We start from the raw sequence: 23012 nt of genomic DNA on the forward strand, positions 1-23012 counted from the left end.
CCTATGGTTTTAAAAATATACAAAATGTCAGACAACTAAATAATTTGTAATATATTTTTAATGCTATTATAATATAATGTAATACTGTAATATAATGTAATACTGTAACATAATGTAAATGTAAATTACATTTCATACCAGCAGAATCCATATATAACAAAATAATGTACAAACTTAAGCTTTGAACTTTTTTCTATTAGAGTTATACTACCTAAAAAATTATAGCTATTTTTTTCTTTCACAACTGGTACATTATGAATATAAAATACACTAAGATTTTATTAAAGCCTACAATTATTATATCTATTTAAAGTATTAAAAAACCAATAATACATATGTTTTGGTGTTATTTTAAATATTCTCAGCAAAATTAAAGTGAAGAAGTAGAAATAAAACAAAATCTCAGTATTTTAAAAATGAGAATGATTAAGAATTATTTGATGTTAGTTTGAAAATTTGTAAGGAGTAGTCAATAATAACTTAATAATCAATTAATTAATAACAATAATTAATAATCAATAATTAATAAGTTTGCCAATTTATAAAACCAAAAACTCTATTTTCAGCTTTTAATTAGGCTACAAGGAGATGTTCAATATTTCATGTTTCTCTTAATATGAAAGATACATGAGATGAAATTAAATTGGCTAGTCTTTGAAAGGATTCTAAGTTTTTTCTGATTTTCAAATCTAATATTTAGAAGTAAAATCACTTTATACAGTAACTTTTTACAGTATCCTTGATAATTCTATAGACATAGATATTACCCACTACATTTAGGTATGAAAGATTAAAATGACCTTATTAGTATCATAACATTAAGGGTGAAGCTAAAATTAATAGGACAGGTTTTCTCCTTTCCCAACCAATAACTTAGCTGATTGATTCAGCTATTTTTTAAAGGCAGTATTTTTCAAAGGCAGTAACTTTCATGATTAGTAACGGTGTTTTTGCTAATTTGTTTTAAAGAAATGTGTGTCTTCTACCTTCTATATTTTGTTTTTGTTTAACTTTTGGAGATCTATTCAATTGCATTGAATTTAGTTTTGAAGTTTTCCAAGAATATTTAATTTGTTATTATTTACATGGTCTTTTTTTCTATAACCATAATAATTTACTAAAAGGTTATTAGAATTAGGATTAATATTAATATGTTGTTAGAAATTAATACAGTTCAGCAGAATACTTATGTAAGGAAATTATACTTTTATTTAATAACAGTTTAAGAAAAATTAACAAGTTTGCCAATTTATAAAACCAAAAACTCTATTTTCAGCTTTTAATTAGGCTACAGGGAGATGTCCAATATTTGAGGTTTCTCTTAATATGAAAGATACATGAGATTAAATTAAATTGGCTAGTCTTTGAAAGGATTCTAAGTTTTTTCTGATTTTCAAATCTAATATTTAGAAGTAAAATGGTAATTCATTCAAGTCAACAGTGGAGGTAAAAACATAACCCACTTTCCCTTGAATCAAAAGATGTTTACAGTAGCATGCTTGCTGCTGCAGAGTCTTTTGTGGTTGCCACTCTAATTACATGTTTTTCACATCAAAGTCTTCAAAAGTAATACAGGTACAAATTGACTCAATAACTATTTATTGGGTAAAGGAATTCAAGAAGGTTTCTGTGTATGGAAAAAATGTATGTAAAATACAAGTGATATCTTTGTTAGAGATGTTCTACTTCGGCTGAATACAGAGCAGCCTGTCTCCCTATATTACTGGATCTTATCTTGAAATTATAGGCACCAAGCAAATGATGCTATAGGGAATGTGTAGCACTAACATTTTAATTAAAATACAAAATGATAATCTGCATTGGGGTAGAGTTAAGGATTTGATGAGTTCCAATTATATTAGTAATAACATTTTCATTTGATAACCAGATAACTGGGTAATTAAAAACACGTAATTAAAGCAAAGTCAAATCCTAATTTATAAAGGCAATGAAAACGAAAGAGCATAGTAAAACTCCATTAAAAAGTAGTCGCTGCACCATTATGAATGAGATACATTTTTATCAATATCTTATAAAGCAAATAGAGGTTGAATCCTGTCATATGTTTATGTGTTAAAATACTAGAAGACCATATGATAAAGTCCCAAATCATAAACACAATACAAAATCCCCATGAGTTGTTTTTGCCAATCCAAAGCCATTGTGAATAGACATAGGATGAAGCACAATGTTGGAAGATGACGAAGAATCACTGTACAAAGCTTCAAAGATTGAGGTCAGAATCTAGCTTAGTAACTCAGAAACAATTAATTGCAGAGTGCAGGCATATTATATTTTTGTTACCTGCATTGTTACTGCATTTCTCCTCTGAAATAGGCAGATTCTAAATGATTCTGAAAGTAGGCAGAATCATTTAAATGTAGTCCAATTTGGAGCCCAGTATGAAGGGTGGTGGGGATGAAGGTACCGTGGTTTTTGAGAGAGGAAAGGCCCAAATGTGCATTAACAATCATGAAGAAAGGGACTGGTTCAAGCAGGAGCCTTTATCCAAGAGTTCAAGGACAGATGGGAATTGAATTTTCTCTGGTAGACTTGATTGGCAAGGGTGAAGAAGGCTGCTCAGCTGAGAAAACAGCACATGGCCTAATTATATCCACAACACAGGGATTTTTCAGTCCTCTCCTTAAAAACGAACTCTTCCTTGCATCTATGAAGCAACGTGAATCCTATCATTAACACTTCTTTCTTTGTTGCTGACAAAAATTAACTCCTAAACCCACCAACAGAGCTTGAAATGTCACAGTTCCCTTTAGAGGGACACAGACCTCTTCCTCCTCCTGGTAAAATCTTCTGCATGAATGAAGGTGGAGAGAGCCTTAGTGAGGTGACTATCTGATGTCTCGGTGCTACTCCCAAAGTCATAGTTTTTCAGGCAAGGGCACAAGCAGTGGACAATAGCCCGGCGGATGTAGCTGTCGAAGATATAGTAAATGAAAGGGTTGACACAGCTGTTGGCAAATGCCAAGGGTCCACTCACCTCCATACCAAGCTGAAGAATGGCTGAGGGAAAATAGCGCTCTTGCTGCAACCCAGAGACAATGGCCAGGAGCTTGAAAGTATTGAAGGGCAGCCAGGAGACAAGAAAGGCTGCCACGACGATAAAGATGATCTTTATAGATTTCTTCAGCTTTTTGTTGTGCTTTCCTGACTGCTGGTAATGGGCACACAGCTTCCTTGCAATGCAACAGTAGCAGGTCACAATGCTCAACAAAGGGACAAAAAAGGTGAAAATTAAGGCCACCAGGGACCATATGAGTTTAAGTGGAGTTGCCTTTTTCTCTGCACAGTATGGCTTATCATCAATCAGTGTGAGCTCCCTGGATAGAAGAGTAGGCAACCCCAGCAGGCAGGAGATAAACCAGATGCTGGCACAGACTACATATGCACAGTCTGTCCTTCTGAATTTCCTGGATACGACTGGGCACACAATGGCCAGGTAGCGGTCAACACTCATGCAAGTGAGCAGGAAGACACTGCAGTGCATATTGACGGAGATCATGTAGGAGCTCCCTTTGCACAGGAAGGAGCCCGTCCTCCACAGTCCTAAAGATGCTTCTTTATCCACCCAGAGGGGCAACGTGACAAGGAAAATGAAGTCAGAGGCAGCCAGATTGATGATAAAGATGTCGATCAGTCTTCGGCTGCCGGGTTTGAAATGCAACGCTCCCATGAGAACGAGGTTCCCCAGCACTCCAGTCAGGAACACAGCTGTGTAAAAGACTGGAAGGAAGACAGAGGTGTAAGGAACATGGGAGTGGGTCTCCCTGATGTCCGGGTTTGGGCTCGTAGCATAGTAATAATCCAAATAAACTGAAGTTTCTTCTGGGTCCATCACCAAAGAGCAGGTGCCAAATCTGGTGAGTTTCCTCACCTATGATGTTTTTGTGTAAATTTTAGAAACCTCAAGGGAGCTTCTTTTATACAGTACCTGCCTCTTTCTCTATTTTTTCCCCTCCCTTTAAAGATCTTGGACAAACATGAAAGCCGAGATTAAAAAATGCAGTTTCTGCCAATCCTCAGAAAGGGCCCACAAGGAGCACCACTCTGATTGGTGTTGGTTGGTTGTGGTTGTGGTTTTTTTTTATTTGCATTTGCTCGTGAAACTGAGATGCTTTTTGAGTTCTTTTTTCAAGATATTCAATTTATTTCTTTAAGGCCAGTAATTAAGAAGTGAATTAACTTGATTTTTTCACTTCCTTTAAAGACCTCCTTTGCTTTTGACACTGAAATTTATTTTGATCTAGCCTTCTGTTTCACATAGAAGATACTGTTCTACTTTTAGAATTGTAAGGCAATGATGATGTATTCTTTTTATTTACTTTGTTGGTGAAATAGGAAGAAAACTAGTCTTTCATTTGTGTAAAGAGTGAATGAAAATTTTCCCAAATCATACCAGTCTACAACTAGGTCAAACAACATGGTTCCAATTAGGGCATGAGAATCTCCCCATCTATTTAGCTCTTTCATTTCACATGTAATCAATTCTGTTTCATAAGTTTTAAAAAATCCCCCAAAGACTGGGACCACATTTTGTGCTCTTATTATTATTATTATTTAAAAATTTCCACTACAACTAGCATAGCATCTTGCACATAGTTGGTGCTTTGGAGATGGTAGTTTATTAGGTTTGATTGAGAACATTCTTTTTGTTATCCAGCATAACTAGCAGAAATGAATTCACTGGGGTCTAACTTCAGGTATTGTTGTTATTTATGTAACTTACAAACACAGGTTTAAAAATCTCAAATTGCTATTTTTACCCTCCTATCTGCTATTGTAATTCAACCAGTGAAGTTCCCTTTTGTTAAGAGTTAACATCATTGATTTGGAGATTTTCTTCCTATTAACCCTCAAATATGCTTCATCAGACTCTGGATCCCCTCTGATCTTCTCTTCATTACACCACACCTTTGTAGCAGTGATTTTTTTTAGCTTCTGAGCCATGGCCTTCTGGTACCTCCACACATGAGTGAACATTACTTTTGGAATTGCTGATTACTGATCTGGCAACAGATAGACCTATAAGTGACATCATAATGGAGGTGCCAGCATGGACACTATAAAAGGGAAGATTTTTTGGTACATTTAAAACACTTGGGGAAAAGGCTAAAACAGAAAGAATTCTATCACATTTTCCTCTCATATGTTTCCTTTTATATTATGATGACCATAGTAAAATATAACACATTTTGAAACGGACCCCATTTATTTCAGCTCTTTACTGGCCAAAGTGACTCAAGGCTCTCTTGCACTCTCCTCTTCTCCTATCTGATTTAATCTTCAGAATTCTAGTTTCAGGTTGGTACTGCTATTCATAGAAAAATGTATGTTTGTAGATGAAAGTATAGTCATTAAACATTTGAAGTCCTTTCTTAAGTTGTTTTTTCATTTGTTTGTTTAGTTTTTGAGGCAGGGTCTCACTAGGGTGTCACTTTGTCACCCAGGCTGGAGTTCAGTGTTTTGAACACAGCTCACTGCCAGGCCCATGCAATCCTCCCACCTCAACCTCCTGAGTAGCGAAGACTACAGGCATGCACCACCATGCCGGACTAATTTTTGCATTTTTTGTAGAGATGGGTTTTCACCATGTTGCCCATGCTGGTCAGGAACTCCTGAGCTCGAGCGATCTCCCCATCTTGGCTTCCCAAAATGCTGGGATTACAGGCATGGGTCACCAAGCCTGGCCCTGCTGAATTGTTATTTCTTCAGTAATTAGTATATTAAAAAGAATCATCCCGCTGGTTGTTCTTCCTCCTTCCCTCTTCCTCCTGATACGGTGCAGTGTCACCTGCGTCTTAGGCAAGTAAGCTGAGGTCAGGGAAGGTTGAAGGCTCCTCTGACCTGGGACGGTCCCAGAAGTCACTCTGGAGTTGATTTGTGGGCCTGAGCCTCCCTTCTCCTGTGTCCCTGGCTGCTGTGCGCAATTCATTTAATTTCATGGAGGGCATATTCTTTACTAAATATAGACTACAGATCAGAGAAACTAATTAACCACTTTGACATTTCTGGGACAGAAATCTTTCCCACTGGGTAAGCTTTAATTATTTAATAGAATCATTCATTTTGTCAAAAATTGGAGTAGGACAATATTTACTCGAAAAAGATTAATAGGGTAATATAGAATATTTAAACACATCATCTTTATCTGTGTGCCTGTGTGTTAAAGTACTAATCATGTATATTCTTTAGGTGTACTGAAATTTTAATATTAGAACGTTGTACCCTAGAACCATAAGTTCTTTTGGCATTTGAGAAAATAAGGTTGATTCTGGGTCTAAGGTTTTTCTACTTCTTTTTTTTTAATCCTTTGACATGTCTCAAGAATTCTACCTAAAGATATTATAAAATGGAAAAAGAGTTCATGCTCATACTGTAGAGGAAAATATTTGGCTGCACATTCATTCTGTATCCCTTACATTTTTTTTTCAAATTTCAAAAGTTGCTGGACTGCCGACGTAAACTATCTCAAATCCGATTTCCTCAGCAAACTATTGAAGCAGTTGTAGATAAAATCGTTTGCTTTATCATATATGGCCACTTTGAAGTATGGTATTTAATGGTAGAATGCTACAGTGTGAGAATACCCACCGTCAATCAACAGTATCTTGGTACCCAAATCAGAAAGCAAATTAAATGTTTTAAGCCAAAAACAGGCACATAGCATAGTGCCAGTCTTTTAGTACCTCAGAGTGCAATGCTAGTACAAGACAGAATCCACAATAAAGCTGGTTAAAGTGGGGTTGTAAATAAGCTGGTACAACGGTCAGTTTTAGGACTTTGAGTGTTCTTTCAAATAAACATGAAGATACTAACAATAAAATAGACACCTACACATAGATCAAAACTCAAAAGCAACACTGGGTTCCATAAATATATGAAAAGTCAGTGTGAACAGAGTGATGGCAAAAACAAAAAAAATAGAATAAGATGTAAGTATTGGTAACTGAATTAGAGCATATATGCCATTTCTCAGAAAATAACGCTCAACTTTCCTCCCTGACTCCTGGCAGAAATAACTGCTTCTTCCTTTGTATTTCCTAAGAACTTTAAAAATACTGGTTACAAAGTACTTGTCTCATTTCACACTGTTAATTATCTTTGTATCTGACCCCGCAGCTGATAATGAGCAACCTGAAGGAAGAATCCATTAGTTATCTCTGGACTGGCCGCCAGCATACAGAAGTTACCCAACTAAAGTTCTTTTTGGACTCTTAAAAAAGCCATTGTTTTGAATTTGTGAATGTCAGATAGTATTACCCAGATTAGAGTCATCAGGGACACCTGCTAAGCTGTAGATTGCCAAACCCTATTCTAGATGTCTTCAGTCAGAATTACTGGGGAAGAAGTCTAGGACTTTGTATTTAAAAAGCATTCAGGGTGATTCTCATACACACTAAAGTTTAGAATCACTGTTCTAATTCACGTAAGTTAACCAACATTAGATATTATGTTTTGTTATTATTTTGACTAACTTTTTAAAAAGACTTAAAAGTTACCTCAAAATTTGAAATGTGTGGAAGTCTTTCAGTCTGAATATCACAAAATTTGAGGAATTAATTTAGATTTCTAGGCCCTACTTATTCCATGTTCCAATTCCTGAGTTATGCTCAGAACTGGTTCAGGTGTTGAAGATGAAGACAAAGAAAGGTTTTCTCTACTGAAACGTCTGCTCAAGTGGATCCATTATTATTTGCTGCGGCTTGCGGCCTCTGCTTCACCAGCAGGCTGAAGATTTAATAATAGAGCCACCCCAATTAGGCTTATTGAACTTAGGATTCTATTACTTCGGCCTCTTCCCTATCAACCACCGTATCAGGTGGAGACTCATCAGATTACATGCGTATAGCACAGAAGAAAGAAATCCCTGGATACAAAGCCTTTGACTCACACATGCTCTGCTGATATGTCCCAGAATAAATGGCAATGAACGTGAAGCAACTAATTATTTCTCATTAATCGTATCAAACAGTGTCATTATATATTCACTTGTTAGGTACATTATCTTGTTCATTTCTTACAAGTACCATCAAGTGCAAAGTCAAATGGTTAAGTTTAAGAAAACTGATAATACTGTTTATACTCTAGGAGTTTATTTTTATTTTTAAATTCTCAGTTACTTGGAGAATTTAGTGCTATATAATTTAATATCACATCATGCCAAATTAAGGGGCATGTATTCACTATTAGGAGGGTACCCACTTAATTTACTGGGTTATTTCCCTTGGTAACTAACACTTATATAGATAGAAATGATGTTACTATTCTAGGAATATATACTTTAGGTTTCTTCATAATAGTAGATTTAATCTGACTTTAGGTTGTGCATAACAAAAATTGTGTTTATTTATGTTGGTGTCCTTGGCATCCACCAGAGTGTCTGGCAAGCAATAGATGGTCAATAAATGATTGTAGATCTGGGATGAATCATGCTTGAATTCTGAGTTATTTCCAAAGAGTAGGGACTTTTCACAAACTTCTTAGACAACTTCCATTTTCTATTTGATCCTGGGATTGTCACATCATAAACTAATATGAAGAGATGTTTCTAAGTTAATGCAGCATATTTTTTTGTCAACTTATGCTAATGTTTTCACTTAGCACATCTTGTTGAATCAGAAGCAACTTGCAAACCAATAAATGTGAAAAATATCACTACCATGGACTCATAATAAGTATGATGGATAGTGATGAGAAGAGGACTCTCTCAATGAAGACTCAAGTTTATTAATAATTAAATTAATTTATTACATTAGTTTCTTATCTGCAATAAAGATTTTTTTGAAAAGATATATTTGGGAGGTCCACAATTCATACTCATAACTCTATACTAATAAATGTCAATTAGAAGAAATCACAAAAGTTTCCTTCCATAATTTTACCTTCATAATTACTGTTAATGTTTGAAATAGCAAGGGCTTTTTATTGGTATCTTTTCTAATCAGAATGCACATAGTCTTCCTCCTTTTCCTTGGCAAACTACAATTGCCACTATCTCTGCTTCTAGTACATTGCCTAGGCTTGAGGGATAGGGTATATAAATTCTGCAATGAAACTCTAATGCTGTGGATCTATGAAACACTATATTTTGTAGTTGCATTATTCTTCTTCCAGTAGAATTATAAACTGTAAAATTTTAGAGTGTAAAATTGTAAAGTGATATTAATGATCATTAGTACGACTGTTTTACTAATGAGGACCCTGGGGTCCATAAAGGGGTCATTAACCAAAGATCCATTGATAATTTTTAAATAAAGGATAATTTAAACTTAAACTCCTCATTTACATATGGCTCATTCACTGTCTTTCAGGAGCATGGACATCTAACAATTACAATTTTTTTTTTTACTATATGTGGCACTTTACTGGAACTGCTAAAAAAAAAAAAGGAGATATTTTAGATGCATTTTTCTATTTGCCTTGATCTTGATTCTGTTATTGTTCTACAGTGAATGGGTGCAAGGAAATTCAAAGATAGGTACATTTTTAAAAATGGTTTTTGATTGGAACCCAGAATTGTACATATTCCCATTTTCTTCCTTTCTGAAGTTCATAAGGAAAACAACCAGGAAAAAAATTACATGAAAAAACATAATGTAAATATATCTTATAATGTAGATACAACTTTTAATTCCTAAAAATGTGCAATTAAAAATAAAATAATATGAAATGTATTGGGGAATTTGGTATTGATGGAAATTCTAGTGTGAAGGGTTGTTTCATAAGTACATAGTAAAAACAAGTTACAACATCTGAGTATCTAGATTTTCAGTTATCGTTTTATTTTAAATGCGCTATAACTATAATGCCTTCCTGTGGAAACTAGAACCATCTTTAACAAGTTAAGCTAGATGCCTCATTTAACTTTGCTTTTAAACCTAAATTCCATAATCTCCACATGGTTGCACAAAATCATCTTTCATATTTGTGAAAATATGAGGCTAGCTACCGTTTCTCAAACAGCAGAGTAAGAAGCAGAAGTAGAAATTTAGCTCCATTAATTAATTAAGGATTTATTTTACCTACTCATACAACAAACAAGCATAAATAGAAATTAGGAAACACCAAAGATGCAGCGATAAACCAGAAATACGGTTGTGTGGTTGGTGAAACTGGGTGTGAAGAGGCCGTTCAGGTCCTCTCTCAGGGTGATCGAAACCACAAACACGTAGACACCTCCAGGTTTACACTAGGTTGGTCAGTGAAATGCATCCTGAGTGTTTTCTAGGCATTCTGAAGACTTGAAGGGTGCAAGTATCATCCTCCTTTGCAGGTCTTCCCAGAAACATCCACCTCCTGAGTCATGACGACTTGTGTATGATACGAACCCAGGCCTGGGAATCTACTGAACAGGGCTAAACAAGGATGCCCAAAATACTAGCCCTGGCAAATCTTTCCTAGTCATTTGGTGGTCAGTCCAGAGCTTCTCAAATCTGCTGAAGCGAGCAGAAACACCTATCTCTATAAATGGCTTATCTCCATTTAGGGGTAGCCTCTAGGGTTAATCTAGGAGCTTTAAAAGCTGTTTGTCTTTTTCGTCCTTTTTTCCCGGTCGCTGCTCGATGAATGGGTGCAGGGAGCAGGTCCACGCCTGCTCCCTGCGTGCCTTTTCGCCATGCCTCCGAAAATTGAGGAAATCAAGGACTTTCTGCTCACAGCCCGACAAAGGATGCCAAATCAGTCAAGATCAAGAAAAATAAGGACAATGTGAAGTTTAAAGTTCGATGCGGCAGATATCTTTATACCCTGGTCACCAGTGACAAAGAGAAGGCAGAGAAAGTGAAGCAGTCCCCGTCTCCTACTTTGGCACTGAAGGAGCTGAAATGAACCAGCCACACTGACTGGAACTGTGTTAGAATACAAAAACAAAAACAAAACAAAACAAAACAAAACAAAAAAAAGCTGTTTTCACTAAGCTTACTCAAATATTGTAGACGTTCAACGAATATTTGCAAACACTAATAATTTAATGATTCTTTCCTAAGCCTCAGGTCCTGTGCTGGGCATTGTATATGTATTTTCTCAATCTTCTCAATGATCATGTGGGATAGATGCTACTGTCAACATCCATATTTTCGAGAAAAGACAACCTAGACTTAAAGAAGGTTAATTCTCCAAAGTCACAAAACGAGTATATTCAAGTGTGCTACCATGGCAGTCAGTTACTCTAATATCCAAGTTTGCTACCAAGTCAGTTACTCTCTCTAGTTCCTTTATCTGTAGACTGAAGTTGTTTCTTCTTTACTGTCCTTTAAACTTCTCTTTTGCCTGGTTTACTGACCACAAGATCTCAGTGCAGAGGTAAATCCGAAAGTAGGGGATTTCTCTTTTTTTTTTTTTTTTTTTGTTGAGACGGAGTCTTGCTCTGTCGCCCAGGCTGGAGTGCAGTGGCGCGATGTTGGCTCACTGCAAGCTTCGCCTCCCAGGTTCAAGCGATTCTCCTGCCTCAGCCTCCCAAATAGCTGGGACTGCAGGCGCCCACCACCATGCCCGGCTAATTTTTTTGTACTTTTAGTAGACACGGGTTTTCACCGTGTTAGCCAGGATGGTCTCCATCTCCTGACCTCGTGATCTGCCAGCCTCGGCCTCCCAAAGGGCTGAGATTACAGGCGTGAGCCACCACGCCCGGCGGAAAGTAGGGGATTTCTAATGAAGGCTAACGGATGAAGACATTTCCTGGAGTATAAAGGCATTTATGCGTCTTACTACACACTGACAATTTGCCTGTGCCCCTCCGCCACTGACAAATTTTTTTTGACTGTATGCTGTATGTAAAAATCCAGAGTCATGTTAGAATATATTTGGCTACTAGCTTATTATGTACTGCATATGAATATCGGTTCACTCAGGTGAAAGAAATGTAACTACAGATAGAGAAACATACCATGCCTTTAATCTGTCAAAGTGGTAGAAATTTAGTATCAACTTGAAGCTCCCATCTTTCTCCTGTGCTAAATTACAAGGCATTAGGGGACGGAGTGGAGGTTTGAGAGCCCCTCTGGTCCTCGAGTCAGTTTTCTCTGTAGGTTACCGTTGAGAAATCCACCATTTGCTGGTCCCAGGCCACGTTAATAGTTCCACTCATGTTATTGTTAAGATGTACCTGCTTCCTGTCCGTGAATTTCTGTGTTAAACCTGAGGGCTCAGAAACATTGTGTCCTGTGTGCCACACATCATCTGCAATCTCCAATGCTGTCCTTGACCTTATCTACTTGAGTGATGTTCCCCAAATTTCAGTCTTTTTCCTACTATACCCACAATTTTTTATTCATTTTTTGACATATCTGGTATGCTCAGTATTATTAACTTAATATTTTTAAAATTAAATGAAAAAAATTTAAAAGGAACAACATTACTGCAATAGAAAACTAGTATCACTTGTCATAAAAAATAGGCAGCTACAAACACACATTTTATGAAACCCAAATAATGTCATTACATTCTTGATGGATACTGTCTGCCAGGTCACATACTTCTTAGCCTAAACTTATGCAATAAAACGAGAAGGACTCTGCTCCAATGGGAGGGATTCTGGGAGAGGGAAATAAAATGGGTCAACGTTTCACAAGTAGAATCCCATTTTTGTTCATTTATACTTAAATCTAGAGGCAGGGTGGTGTGATAGGGAAAGCACAGGCCTAAAAGTCAGACCTAAGTTATACAGGTCACGGTCATTGACTAGAGGTGACCGGAAACCGGTCCGCTTTACTTTCTGGACCATTGTTCCTTCCTCCCTAAAATGCAAGAATCCAACAGCCTAGACTTCCCTTCTGCGCACCGGCTTGCCCTGAGGAGCTGAACTACATCTCCCACAATGCGCCGCGCGCGGCGCCAGGATGCCTATCGCCGCCTCAGACAGCTTTCAGTCTGTCCCTCCTACAACTCCCACAAGGCCCCTCGGTCCCGGGCCGCGGCCCGGCCCGGAGTGGGGGCGGAGGCGGAGGCGCGGGAGTTATGGAGGGGGCGGGCTCTGCAGGGAAGTGCGTCAGAGGAGGCGCGGGGAGAGTAGGGTGCTGTGGTCTGAGCTAGAGGGTGAAGCTGGCGGAGCAGGAGGATGGGCGGTGAGTGAGCGGGACCTGCGTCGCTGGGCGGGGGTCGCGTCGCGGTTCGATGTTCCCGGCGGTTTGAAGAGGGGCCCCCTTCCCGGGCGTGGTCGGGACTGGGCGGGTTCCGAGCGGCGGGTTTGTCCCTGGGCCGAGCCCTCTAGGGCGGGGCCTGGTCGGGTACTGGGGGACTCTGGATGGGGGCCGCACACGACTGCCCCGCCCCAGCCCTGGCCTTCTCCGGCCCCGCTGTGAGGCCCGGGAGGTGACCGCTCCAGGCGTCCGGCTTCGATGAACCGCCGTTCCCAGTGCTGGGACCCTTTAAGGTCATTTGAGAGCACCAGGATGAAGGGGGGATTTTTAAAAAATCAAAATGCAAATCCAACTTTTTGAGTTATCGTTGTCATTGCCCTTACCTTTCCTGAGTCACTTCCAATTTTCCAAACTCAGCAACCCCAGTTTGCGAGTCTGTTTTCGTGCACCTTTGTAAGGTGTTTGGTGCGGTCACGGTGTATACTTGCCGTGTAGTATTTGGCTCAGCGCGATCCGCCTTGAGTCATTTTACCGCGGCCATTTACTACTGCCGTTGAGCCCTGTCCACGCCTTGGGAGTGTTGATATTTTGAGAGTTTTTTCTGTCTGGCTGAGGAGGGATCATTTAGTTTTTGCGGACATATGTTGCACTTAGGGTTTAGGGAGAGAGCAAGGTTTCAGTTGAGGAGGTTCAGAAGTATAAGGAATAGGGAGAGTAGATAGGAGTGAAGCATTTGGCAGCGTAAAGAAGCGTGGCTTAGCTTTAATGGATTAGGGAGAGATTGCTATCTAGCATTATTATATGTTATTGTTCTCTTTGCTATTTTATACACCTAGAACAACCTTTCCCTCGGGGTTAACAAACATCTTCAACTCTGTTTTCCGTATGGCTCCTGACTCTTACCTTTGTTTTAGGAGGCTTCCCTCTTCAGAGGAAACTGGGAGAAGCCAATTGCCACTGCTTTTTCCTGTGTCTTTTTAACACTCAAACCCAGAACACTTAATCCTCTGCAGCTCGTGCAAAAATTCAGTCTGTGATTTAAAATGTGTGCACGGTAACACTGCTGACCATGGGCATGTCTATTGTTTGTATCTGTAATGTGTATGTCCATTTCAGTGTTGTCTGTTTTAGTATGCAGGTGATAGACTAGAGAACAAGACCTCTGTCTCCGTAGCATCCTGGGTATGTGAGCATCCAATAAGTACTTTTATGAGAATGAGTTTTGTTTTAAGCTTAATTAAAAACATGCTTGCTTTCTAAAAAAAAATTCTTAATGGTTATATGTACGAAGGGATGGGGAATTGGGTAAAGGGTGCATTTGGAATAATTCAAAATAGTCTTTCTTATTTGTCCTTTAAGACTAACTTTCTTCTTTCTTCAACTTTTAAACAGAGCAGTCTGAATGCCAGAATGGATAACCGTTTTGCTACAGCATTTGTAATTGCTTGTGTGCTTAGCCTCATTTCCACCATCTACATGGCAGCCTCCATTGGCACAGACTTCTGGTATGAATATCGAAGTCCAGTTCAAGAAAATTCCAGTGATTTGAATAAAAGCATCTGGGATGAATTCATTAGTGATGAGGCAGATGAAAAGACTTACAATGATGCACTTTTTCGATACAATGGCACAGTGGGATTGTGGAGACGGTGTATCACCATACCCAAAAACATGCATTGGTATAGCCCACCAGAAAGGACAGGTATTTCTCTTATTTTAACTTCTCTCTTCTTTACCTGGTTAATAATGGACAAAATGACCTAGTGATTGCCCAGTTACATGTAAGCAGGTTTATTGATTCTCTCTCTCCTTAAAGAAATAAATCATGTGTATCTTCTCTTTCTACTGCCTTCTCTCCCCAACCTCTTTGCATTACCATGGTACTCATCAATATTGGTTGGATGAGGAACTTTTCTTATCTTGGGAAAGCCATTAAATTTTTTTTTATTTACTCACACATTAAAACACTTTTTATTAATCTAACACATCATAAAGAAATAGTTGGAAAAGTACATCGAAAGACTTTAAAAATATTTGGTAACTAGTAAAAGGACTACCATCGAAAATCAACTCAACAAATTGTCCTTTTATGGGTTAGCTGTATTATAATACATATCTATCATTTACTCCTATATCTTAGGGGATATAATTTGACCAGCTCTACATTTAAATCTATGTAAGTATGAGACTGTTTTACAGCAATCTTGATGCAGAGTTTGTAGGTTACGAAATTTGTATTACAGAAGTAAAAAAAAAAAACAACTAAGTTTTTCAGGTTTATTTTGCAGGCATTCTTATTTAACACTTAAAGTTTTTAATTTCCACTTATTAAAATGGTAGCCTTAGAACTCTTTGTAAGGAACAACATTAATGACTACTTCTGTTGGCCACTTAGTGGGGAAGCATTGTATTCAAATCATAGCAGAACAGGCTTGTGTTACCATATATCAAAAGGATGATAATATGTCACTGTATCTGGAAAAAAAAGGAGGTAATTTGGAAGGAAAGGAGAGAAAGTTGGTTAAAATTCATTGTAAAATGTTCAGTTTGACTTGTGAGGGTACAGGAGCACTTGATATTGGAGTGTTACCATTTAGTCATTCATTAAACAAATAATTTATTGCATGCCTTCATGTTCCAGGGCCTCTTAGCTGGGAGAACATCAGGAAAGAGAACAAAGTCCTTACTCCTGGGGAGCTAGCATTCTAATAAAGGATGACAGGCAATGAACAGAATATAACAGTATAAACAGAATAAACAATTATTTAGTATGTTAAAAAATGACACGTGCTGTGGCAAAATAGAACACAAAAGTGATTTGGAAATATGTGGGAAAAGGAATATTGGTGGCCATAGGTTATGATTTTCAATAGGATACTTAAGGTAGGTCTCATTGAGAAGACACCACTTGAGTAAAGAATGTAGTTAAAGACTAGATGAAAGATTTGGCTATATGGGTAAATGGGGAGGAAGTCATTTAGGTTGGAAAGGACATCTACTGCAAAGGCCCTATGGTAGGAGCATGCCTGAAATATTCAAGGACCAGTAAGGAAGCCACTGGGCTGGAATGGAGGGAGAGATGGGAAGTTGGGTGTATGCTGTCAAAGACCTACTTTGGGAGTGGGACTGGGGCAAATCCTGGAGGACTCTAGGCATAATGAGAACTTTGGCGTTGACTCCAAGTACAATGCTGAACCATGATCTGGTCACCGTGGCTGAGAACAGAGGCAGCAGACAAAGGTGGAAGCTAGAAGACTCTGGTTAGAAGGCTATAGAAGTAATTCAGGTTAGGTGATGGTTATGACTCACACCAGAATGGCAGCACTGAGCAGCAGCTGGATTCTGGACATAGTTTGAAGGAAGAATTCCTCGGATTTCCTGATGGAGTGTAAATGTACAAGAATTACTGTAAAGTTTCTGATCTGAAGAACTGGAAGGGTGGAGTTGGCATTCCCTGAGATGGGGATATGGTTGGTAAAGCAGGGTTGGATGAGAAGATCAACATTCCTATTTATTTCTGTCTTTGTTCCCTCCCCTTCTAGGCTTTCTACATAGCTATTCTGCCATTCATTTTACTGCTTCTACTTTATTTTTCTTCCTCGTGTCTATGTCTTCACTTGCCACTGAGAACCAGTGGCATCCATTGGACATCTGTGAAACCTATGTGTCAGTCAGGGCCAGAGAAGTTGTTGACCCCTCTGGAAACGTCCTTTACTTTTTACTTCAGAGAATAATTACTGAAAGGGATTTTTGTTAAATGTTTATAATTAAAACAACAGGCAATTGTTCTTGTTCCAGAGTCATTTGATGTGGTCACAAAATGTGTGAGTTTCACACTAACTGAGCAGTTCATGGAGAAATTTGTTGATCCCGGAAACCACAATAGCGGGATTGATCTACTTAGGACCTGTGAGTACTTTGATTTCACCAGGACAGTTGGGGGAACAAAGATAATTTTATTTGTCTCTTTTTGGACTATGTTTTTGGAATAAGATGAGTTAGTAGATTGTGCCAACTTGAAATGAGATCTCTAACAGTATCCAATGAACTCTATTCTGTTGATATTTTAGAAGGTAGATACTTGCTTACCAAATTTCAAATGATTTGAAGTTGACAGGGGCAACTACTTCATTGGATGATGAGATCTAGACCTTCAAAAGATATTATTAGTGGGCCCATTTAATAAGAGGAAATTTAGTTGGGATAACTTATAAATTCCTCTACTTGAATTAAACACTTCCCACTGCTTGCGTTCAGATAGGTATATGTGAAAAAAGTTGACTGCAAGCTCTAAATGAGTCAGTGAGTTGTCAGGCTGCCAGAAGTGTTTATCCAGTCTTAGGTGATAGTAACTAAAGGGTAGATGTCAAAAAATATGAAAGTATTTATTAGGAACAGCCTATTCCTTGATGATCAGGCGGCCCATGAAATACTGTCATCAGATTTGAGCCTCAGTTTTCAGGGCTACAGGGACTTGCCCAGAAGAATGACCATGTTGTAAGAGAAAAGAGTGAATAAGGTGTAGGTATTCAGTTTTATAAAGAGAATATGTAGCAAGCAGTTTATTACTAGGAAAGTTTGAAGAAAGTAAGTTCAAAAAACACTTAAGAAGTTCCAGAAAGCAAAACCAGCACCAAAAGGTAAACTTTGGTGAAGATCGATATGAATACATTTCTAATAATGAATATTGTCTGAAAATGGAATGGCATGTTTTGTAAGGTCATCAAGTTTTCTTCCCATGTTGATGAGGGATTTATGATAATTAAAACTACCTTTAGATTCTCTGCTTTGTGCTTTATGTATATTCTTTCAACAGCCCTATAAGGTCATTTATAATTACCATTAATTTACCTGTTATTACTGCCTTTAGATCCTGTAAAGACCTAGATATTGTTGGTAGGTAGAGTCAGACTGATATTTGTATCAAATCCTGGCTCTACCACTTACTGTGTTATTTTTACAAGTTATTTATGACTCCTGCCTCAGTTTCCTTAATTACAAAATGGAATTAATAATAATACAGCTGTAGCTATGGGGAATTGGATTCAGGATCCCCTGCTAATTCCAAGGTTGCTAAAGTATCTTATATAAAATGGCATCGTATTAGCGTATAACCTACACAATCCTCCTGTATACTTTAAATCATCTTTAGATTGCTTATAATACCCAACACAATATCAATGCTGTGTAAATAGTTGTTATACTATATATTTGTAAATTTGTATCATTATTTTTTTTCTGAATATTTTTAACCCTTGGTTAGTTGAATCTATGGATGCAAAACCTGCAGATATGGAGGGCTGACTGTACCTACTTTCTAGGGTTGTTGGGAGGATTAATACAGAAAATGTGTAGACAAACCTAGCATGGAACATAGTGAACCCTCAGTAATTGCTACCTGTTAGTGTCCTTTTACTTTTATCAGGACAAGGTTAGCATCCTTTTGAATATTGTGCTTTAGAAAAGAGGCCTCAATGTTAAAATACTTCCTCACTTTTTGAGAAAAGATCTAATTAGAATATGAAAGAAATTGCCATTGTGGGGAAAATGGTCTGAAATCATGGTAACATTTCTGTTCTTTCTTTTTAAAAATCAGATCTTTGGCGTTGCCAGTTCCTTTTACCTTTTGTGAGTTTAGGTTTGATGTGCTTTGGGGCTTTGATCGGACTTTGTGCTTGCATTTGCCGAAGCTTGTATCCCACCATTGCCACGGGCATTCTCCATCTCCTTGCAGGTAGGTTTTGTCATCATAGTTACCTTTTAGCTTCTTCCTGTCTCTTTAGGGACCAAAGAATTATAAATCTTAAATGTTCATGTATTAACTGTGCTGTCTCATTGCCTGAAAAGCCCTTTACTGTGCTTTTACCCAGCCATGTTTTGTTTTGTTTTCTGAATTTTCCCCCAAGGTCTGTGTACACTGGGCTCAGTAAGTTGTTATGTAGCTGGAATTGAACTACTCCACCAGAAACTAGAGCTCCCTGACAGTGTATCCGGTGAATTTGGATGGTCCTTCTGCCTGGCTTGTGTCTCAGCTCCCTTGCAGTTCATGGCCTCTGCGCTCTTCATCTGGGCTGCTCACACCAACCGGAAGGAGTACACCTTAATGAAGGCCTATCGCGTGGCGTGAGCAAGAAACTGCCTGCTTTATCATTGCCATTTGTATTTTTTTAAAATAATACTGACATTTTCCCCACCTCTCAATTGTTTTTAATTTGTATTTTATTTGTGGATATACCATTTTATTATGAAAATCTATTTTATTTATGCACATTCACCACTAAAGACACACTTAATACCACTAAAATGTATGTGGTTTACTTTAAGTGACGCCGTCTTTCAAATAAACTAATCTAGGCGTAGACAGAAAGAACTGGATAAAGACTTGACACAAATGTATGAAAGAAAATTGGCAGTAGGAATGTGACCCCAAACAAGTTGTGCTAATGTCTGTTAGACTTTTCAGTAAAACTAAAGTAACTGTATCTGTTCCACTAAAAACTCTGTATTAGTTTCTTGGGGAAACCTCTCATCTTTGTCAAAACTTTATGTTCACTTTGCTGTTGTAGATAGCCAGTCAGCCAGCAGTGTTAGTGCTGTTTTCAAAGATTTAAGCTCTGTAAAATTGGGAAATTATCTAAGATCGTTTTCCCTAAGCATTGACACATAGCTTCATCCCAGGTGAGATATGGCAGCTGTTTGTATCTGCACTGTGTCTGTCTACAAAAAGTGAAAAATACGGTGTTTACTTGAAATTTTAACTTTGTAACTGCAAGAATTCCAATTCAGCTGGGCGAGGATTAATATTACTATTACTATTTTTAACTCTCCATAGGATTTTCAGTACTACCAAATTGTTTTGGATTTTTTAATTTCCTCTTCACATACCAGGGTTATGAAAAGTGTGCTTTCTTTTTAACATTATATTACAGTTACAAAGTAAAATTCCCAACTGCTATTTATTTGTTCCAGCCCAGTACCATAAAGAACGTTTCACCATAATGACCCCTCCAGAGCTGGGAAACCTACCACAAGATCTAAAGTTTTGGCTGTCGATTAACCTCCAACTATGGTCTTTATTTCTTGTGGTAATATGATGTGCCTTTCCTTGCCTAAATCCCTTCCTGGTGTGTATCAACATTATTTAAATGTCTTCTAATTCAGTCATTTTTTTTTATAAGTATGTCTGTAAACATTGAACTTTTAAAAAATCTTATTTATTTATTCCACTACTGTAGCAATTGACAGATTAAAAAAAAGTAACTTCATAATTTCTTACCATAACCTCAATGTCTTTTTTAAAAAATAAAATTGAAAATGAAAAGAGACTCAAAGAATTGTATGTAGAGTCTGAATTGATTTAAATCTCAACACTTTAGGATAAAGAAGTAGAGGGAATCTCCGGTTGACTGTGGAAAATGCATCTTGCTGTACAGGGCTGTCATGTCCTGTGTTTGGGTCTCTTGTTTTATCTTCTGGAAAATGTGGGAACCCCTTCCCCCTATTAGAAATAAGAAAATCTTTATCTTTTATTTTTCAGAATTTTAAACTATGTTCTCAAAAGTAGTTTTGTTATCTCTACATGTCATACTTAATGTGGCTAGTTTTCTGTGAAGTCATTTAGTGGTTGTGGATGTTTGTGTTCTATAGTAAATAACCAAGTCAGCTTCTGACTTAGAACAAAGCCAGCATTACTCAGTAGCCAATTATTGCCTGTAAAATGGCTGGTTACTCAGGTTTCTATCTAATCTTAATTCTTGAAGATTCATTACCCTTCAGTCCCTTCTGTGGAAGGTGGAAAAGGGAAAAGCTAAGTGAACAAACAAAACACCTTCGGGAATGGGATAAGAAAATTTTTGGCAGCGTGACATTTTTGTGTTGGGCAGTTATTTTAAACTATGTCCCTGCCTCTTACCTCCCCAGAGTTACCTGGGAAGCTAGCACCGTAACACCTGGTGCTGCATATGTGTTGTAGTTGGTATTTTTAGCATGTTGCAGGGTAGCTGAGGTTATCTTTCTCCTGCAAAGACTTTTTTCTTTGGAATATATAGGGCTGCATTGTTTCATTTAATGTGAAACTGATTGTAATCAGGTTGTACTGTATGAAATTGCTCATATTCAAGCATTTTTGATCAACCTAATAGATGAAATCTGGCAAAGCAGATCCTATTAAATTTAATCTTTCAAAGCAACTCTGAAGTAAAAAATTAATTTTCAGATTTTTCAGAACGAAATTTTTTTTTTTTTGAGACGGAGTTTCGGCTGTTGTTGCCCAGACTGGAGTGCAGTGGTGTGATCTCAGCTCACCACAACCTCTGCCTCCCGGGTTCAAGTGATTCTCCTGCCTCAGCCTCCCGAGTAGCTGGGATTACAGGCATACACCACCATGCCCAGCTAATTTTGTATTTTTAGTAGAGATGGGGTTTCTCCATGTTGGTCAGGCTGGCCTTGAACTCCCGACCTCAGGTGATCCGCCCACCTTGGCATCCCAAAGTGCTGGGATTACAGGCATGAGCCACCGCGCCCAGCCTCAGCATGAATTTTGTGGCAATTTAAGAAATGTGTTTTAAGACCTTAATTCTAAAGCTCCTAACTAAATGATGTGGGTAAATATCCTCTATGATTTTTAGCATAAGACTCGTTTCAAAATTTATTAAGTATAGCCATAAAACACTAGAATTTGGTACAACAACAAAAAGGAATTCCAGAAGAATTTATTTGTTCAGATAACACTAAGTGTGCCTTCTGTCTGCATCGTATTACACTAGGATTTCAAATTCATAATGTAATGGGAATGTGTTAAAATTTTATCTGCTGTAATAGTGTAATGTGCATTAAGGATAGGGTTGACAATTACTCCTACGTGAACTCATTTAGTCATATGATTTGAGAAGAATGAGATGACCACAAATCATGTCAATTTAGTTTGTTTTTCCATTCCAGAAACATCACCAAATTGCAGACTAGCACAGTTAAAACCTATAGACCGTGTCATGTTCAATTGACTGTAACATACATAGATCAGGTCATTTTAATGTAAAGTTTCACCAAAAATGAAAACGTGTTAACCTAATTTTGCTGATTGCAAAACTTTCTTTTTTGTGATATGGAGTCTCACTCCGTCCCCCAGGTTGGAGGGCAGTGGCCCAATCTTGGCTCACTGCAACCTCCACCTCCCAGGTTCAAGGGATTCTCCTGCCTCAGTCTGTGGAGTAGCTGGGATTACAGGTGTGTGCCACCACACCCCGCTAGCTTTTGTATTTTTAGTAGAGACGGGGTTTCACCATGTTGGCCAGACTGGCCTCAAACTCCTAACTTCAAGTGGCTCACCCACCTTGGCCTCCCAAAGTGCTGGAATTACAAGCGTGAGCCACTGCACGCGGCCTGATTACAAAACTTTCTCGAATTCTCTAGCAGCTAAAAGAGCAGTTAATGGGTGCAGCTCTGAAGATGCAAATTGTTATTTCACAGGCTTAATGCAGCTGTGTCCTGGCATAGATGGGTGGAGGCTTTTGTCCTCCTTTCGGCACTCTTCTCAAAGGGAATAATGATTCATACCTTGAAAAGCGAGGAATAAACAAGGAAACGAATCTAAATTATTTTTCTATTGCTCATCAGGTGTTCTTATACTCCATCGTAATAAGATAGGCTTTTCCCTGGGGCCAAATTATATGCCATCATCCTGCCAATTCATAATGTGAAAATGTTCCATTGTAAAAAGAATAACAGAATTATTATTTGCTCTATAGAAGAAGTTACCATATAGTCATTACATTATCTTCAGTGCCAGAATTTCTATTACTAGCATTACATGTATACAAATATACGTTATTTGACATATAAACATTTACATACTTACAGCAAACTTATAAAAGCAAGATCCAATTTATATTTGTACATTTGCAAAGGTTTAGAGATGTG

The 23012-nt window shown here is 37.9% G+C and overlaps 2 protein-coding genes and 1 pseudogene across 4 annotated transcripts in view; 2 read left to right on the plus strand and 1 right to left on the minus strand.

Annotated features, from left to right (window-relative positions):
• CLDND1 (claudin domain containing 1) overlaps positions 1–20419 on the plus strand; it is an 871794-nt gene extending 851375 nt beyond the window's left edge. The window contains exons 2-7 of one of the 3 annotated variants that reach the window (XM_050782101.1): positions 13001–13079; positions 14226–14276; positions 14487–14796; positions 16893–17003; positions 18691–18828; positions 19001–20419. In XM_050782101.1, coding sequence (XP_050638058.1) covers positions 14505–14796; positions 16893–17003; positions 18691–18828; positions 19001–19221 — 762 coding nt within the window. In that variant the 5' untranslated portion in view covers positions 13001–13079; positions 14226–14276; positions 14487–14504 and the 3' untranslated portion in view covers positions 19222–20419. Of the gene's footprint in view, positions 1–12995; positions 13080–14210; positions 14277–14486; positions 14797–16892; positions 17004–18690; positions 18829–19000 lie in introns of those variants that run through there. The other 2 variants (XM_050782100.1, XM_050782099.1) reach the window with 2 other exon arrangements.
• On the minus strand, positions 1195–3993 carry GPR15 (G protein-coupled receptor 15). Its single transcript, XM_050782084.1, has one exon. The coding sequence runs from the start codon at positions 3851–3853 to the stop codon at positions 2771–2773; it is 1083 nt and encodes a 360-aa protein (XP_050638041.1). The 5' UTR covers positions 3854–3993; the 3' UTR covers positions 1195–2770.
• Positions 10634–11279, plus strand: LOC126949327 (60S ribosomal protein L38-like; annotated as a pseudogene).
• Positions 20420–23012: the final 2593 nt, after the last annotated feature.

Source organism: Macaca thibetana, chromosome 2 (genome assembly GCF_024542745.1).
Source record: "Macaca thibetana thibetana isolate TM-01 chromosome 2, ASM2454274v1, whole genome shotgun sequence".
Classification (NCBI taxonomy): domain Eukaryota; kingdom Metazoa; phylum Chordata; class Mammalia; order Primates; family Cercopithecidae; genus Macaca; species Macaca thibetana.

Bases quoted from the DNA above. Each gene is read 5' to 3' on its own strand.
- GPR15 (XM_050782084.1), bottom strand. From the start codon at position 3,853: ATGGACCCAGAAGAAACTTCAGTTTATTTGGATTATTACTATGCTACG.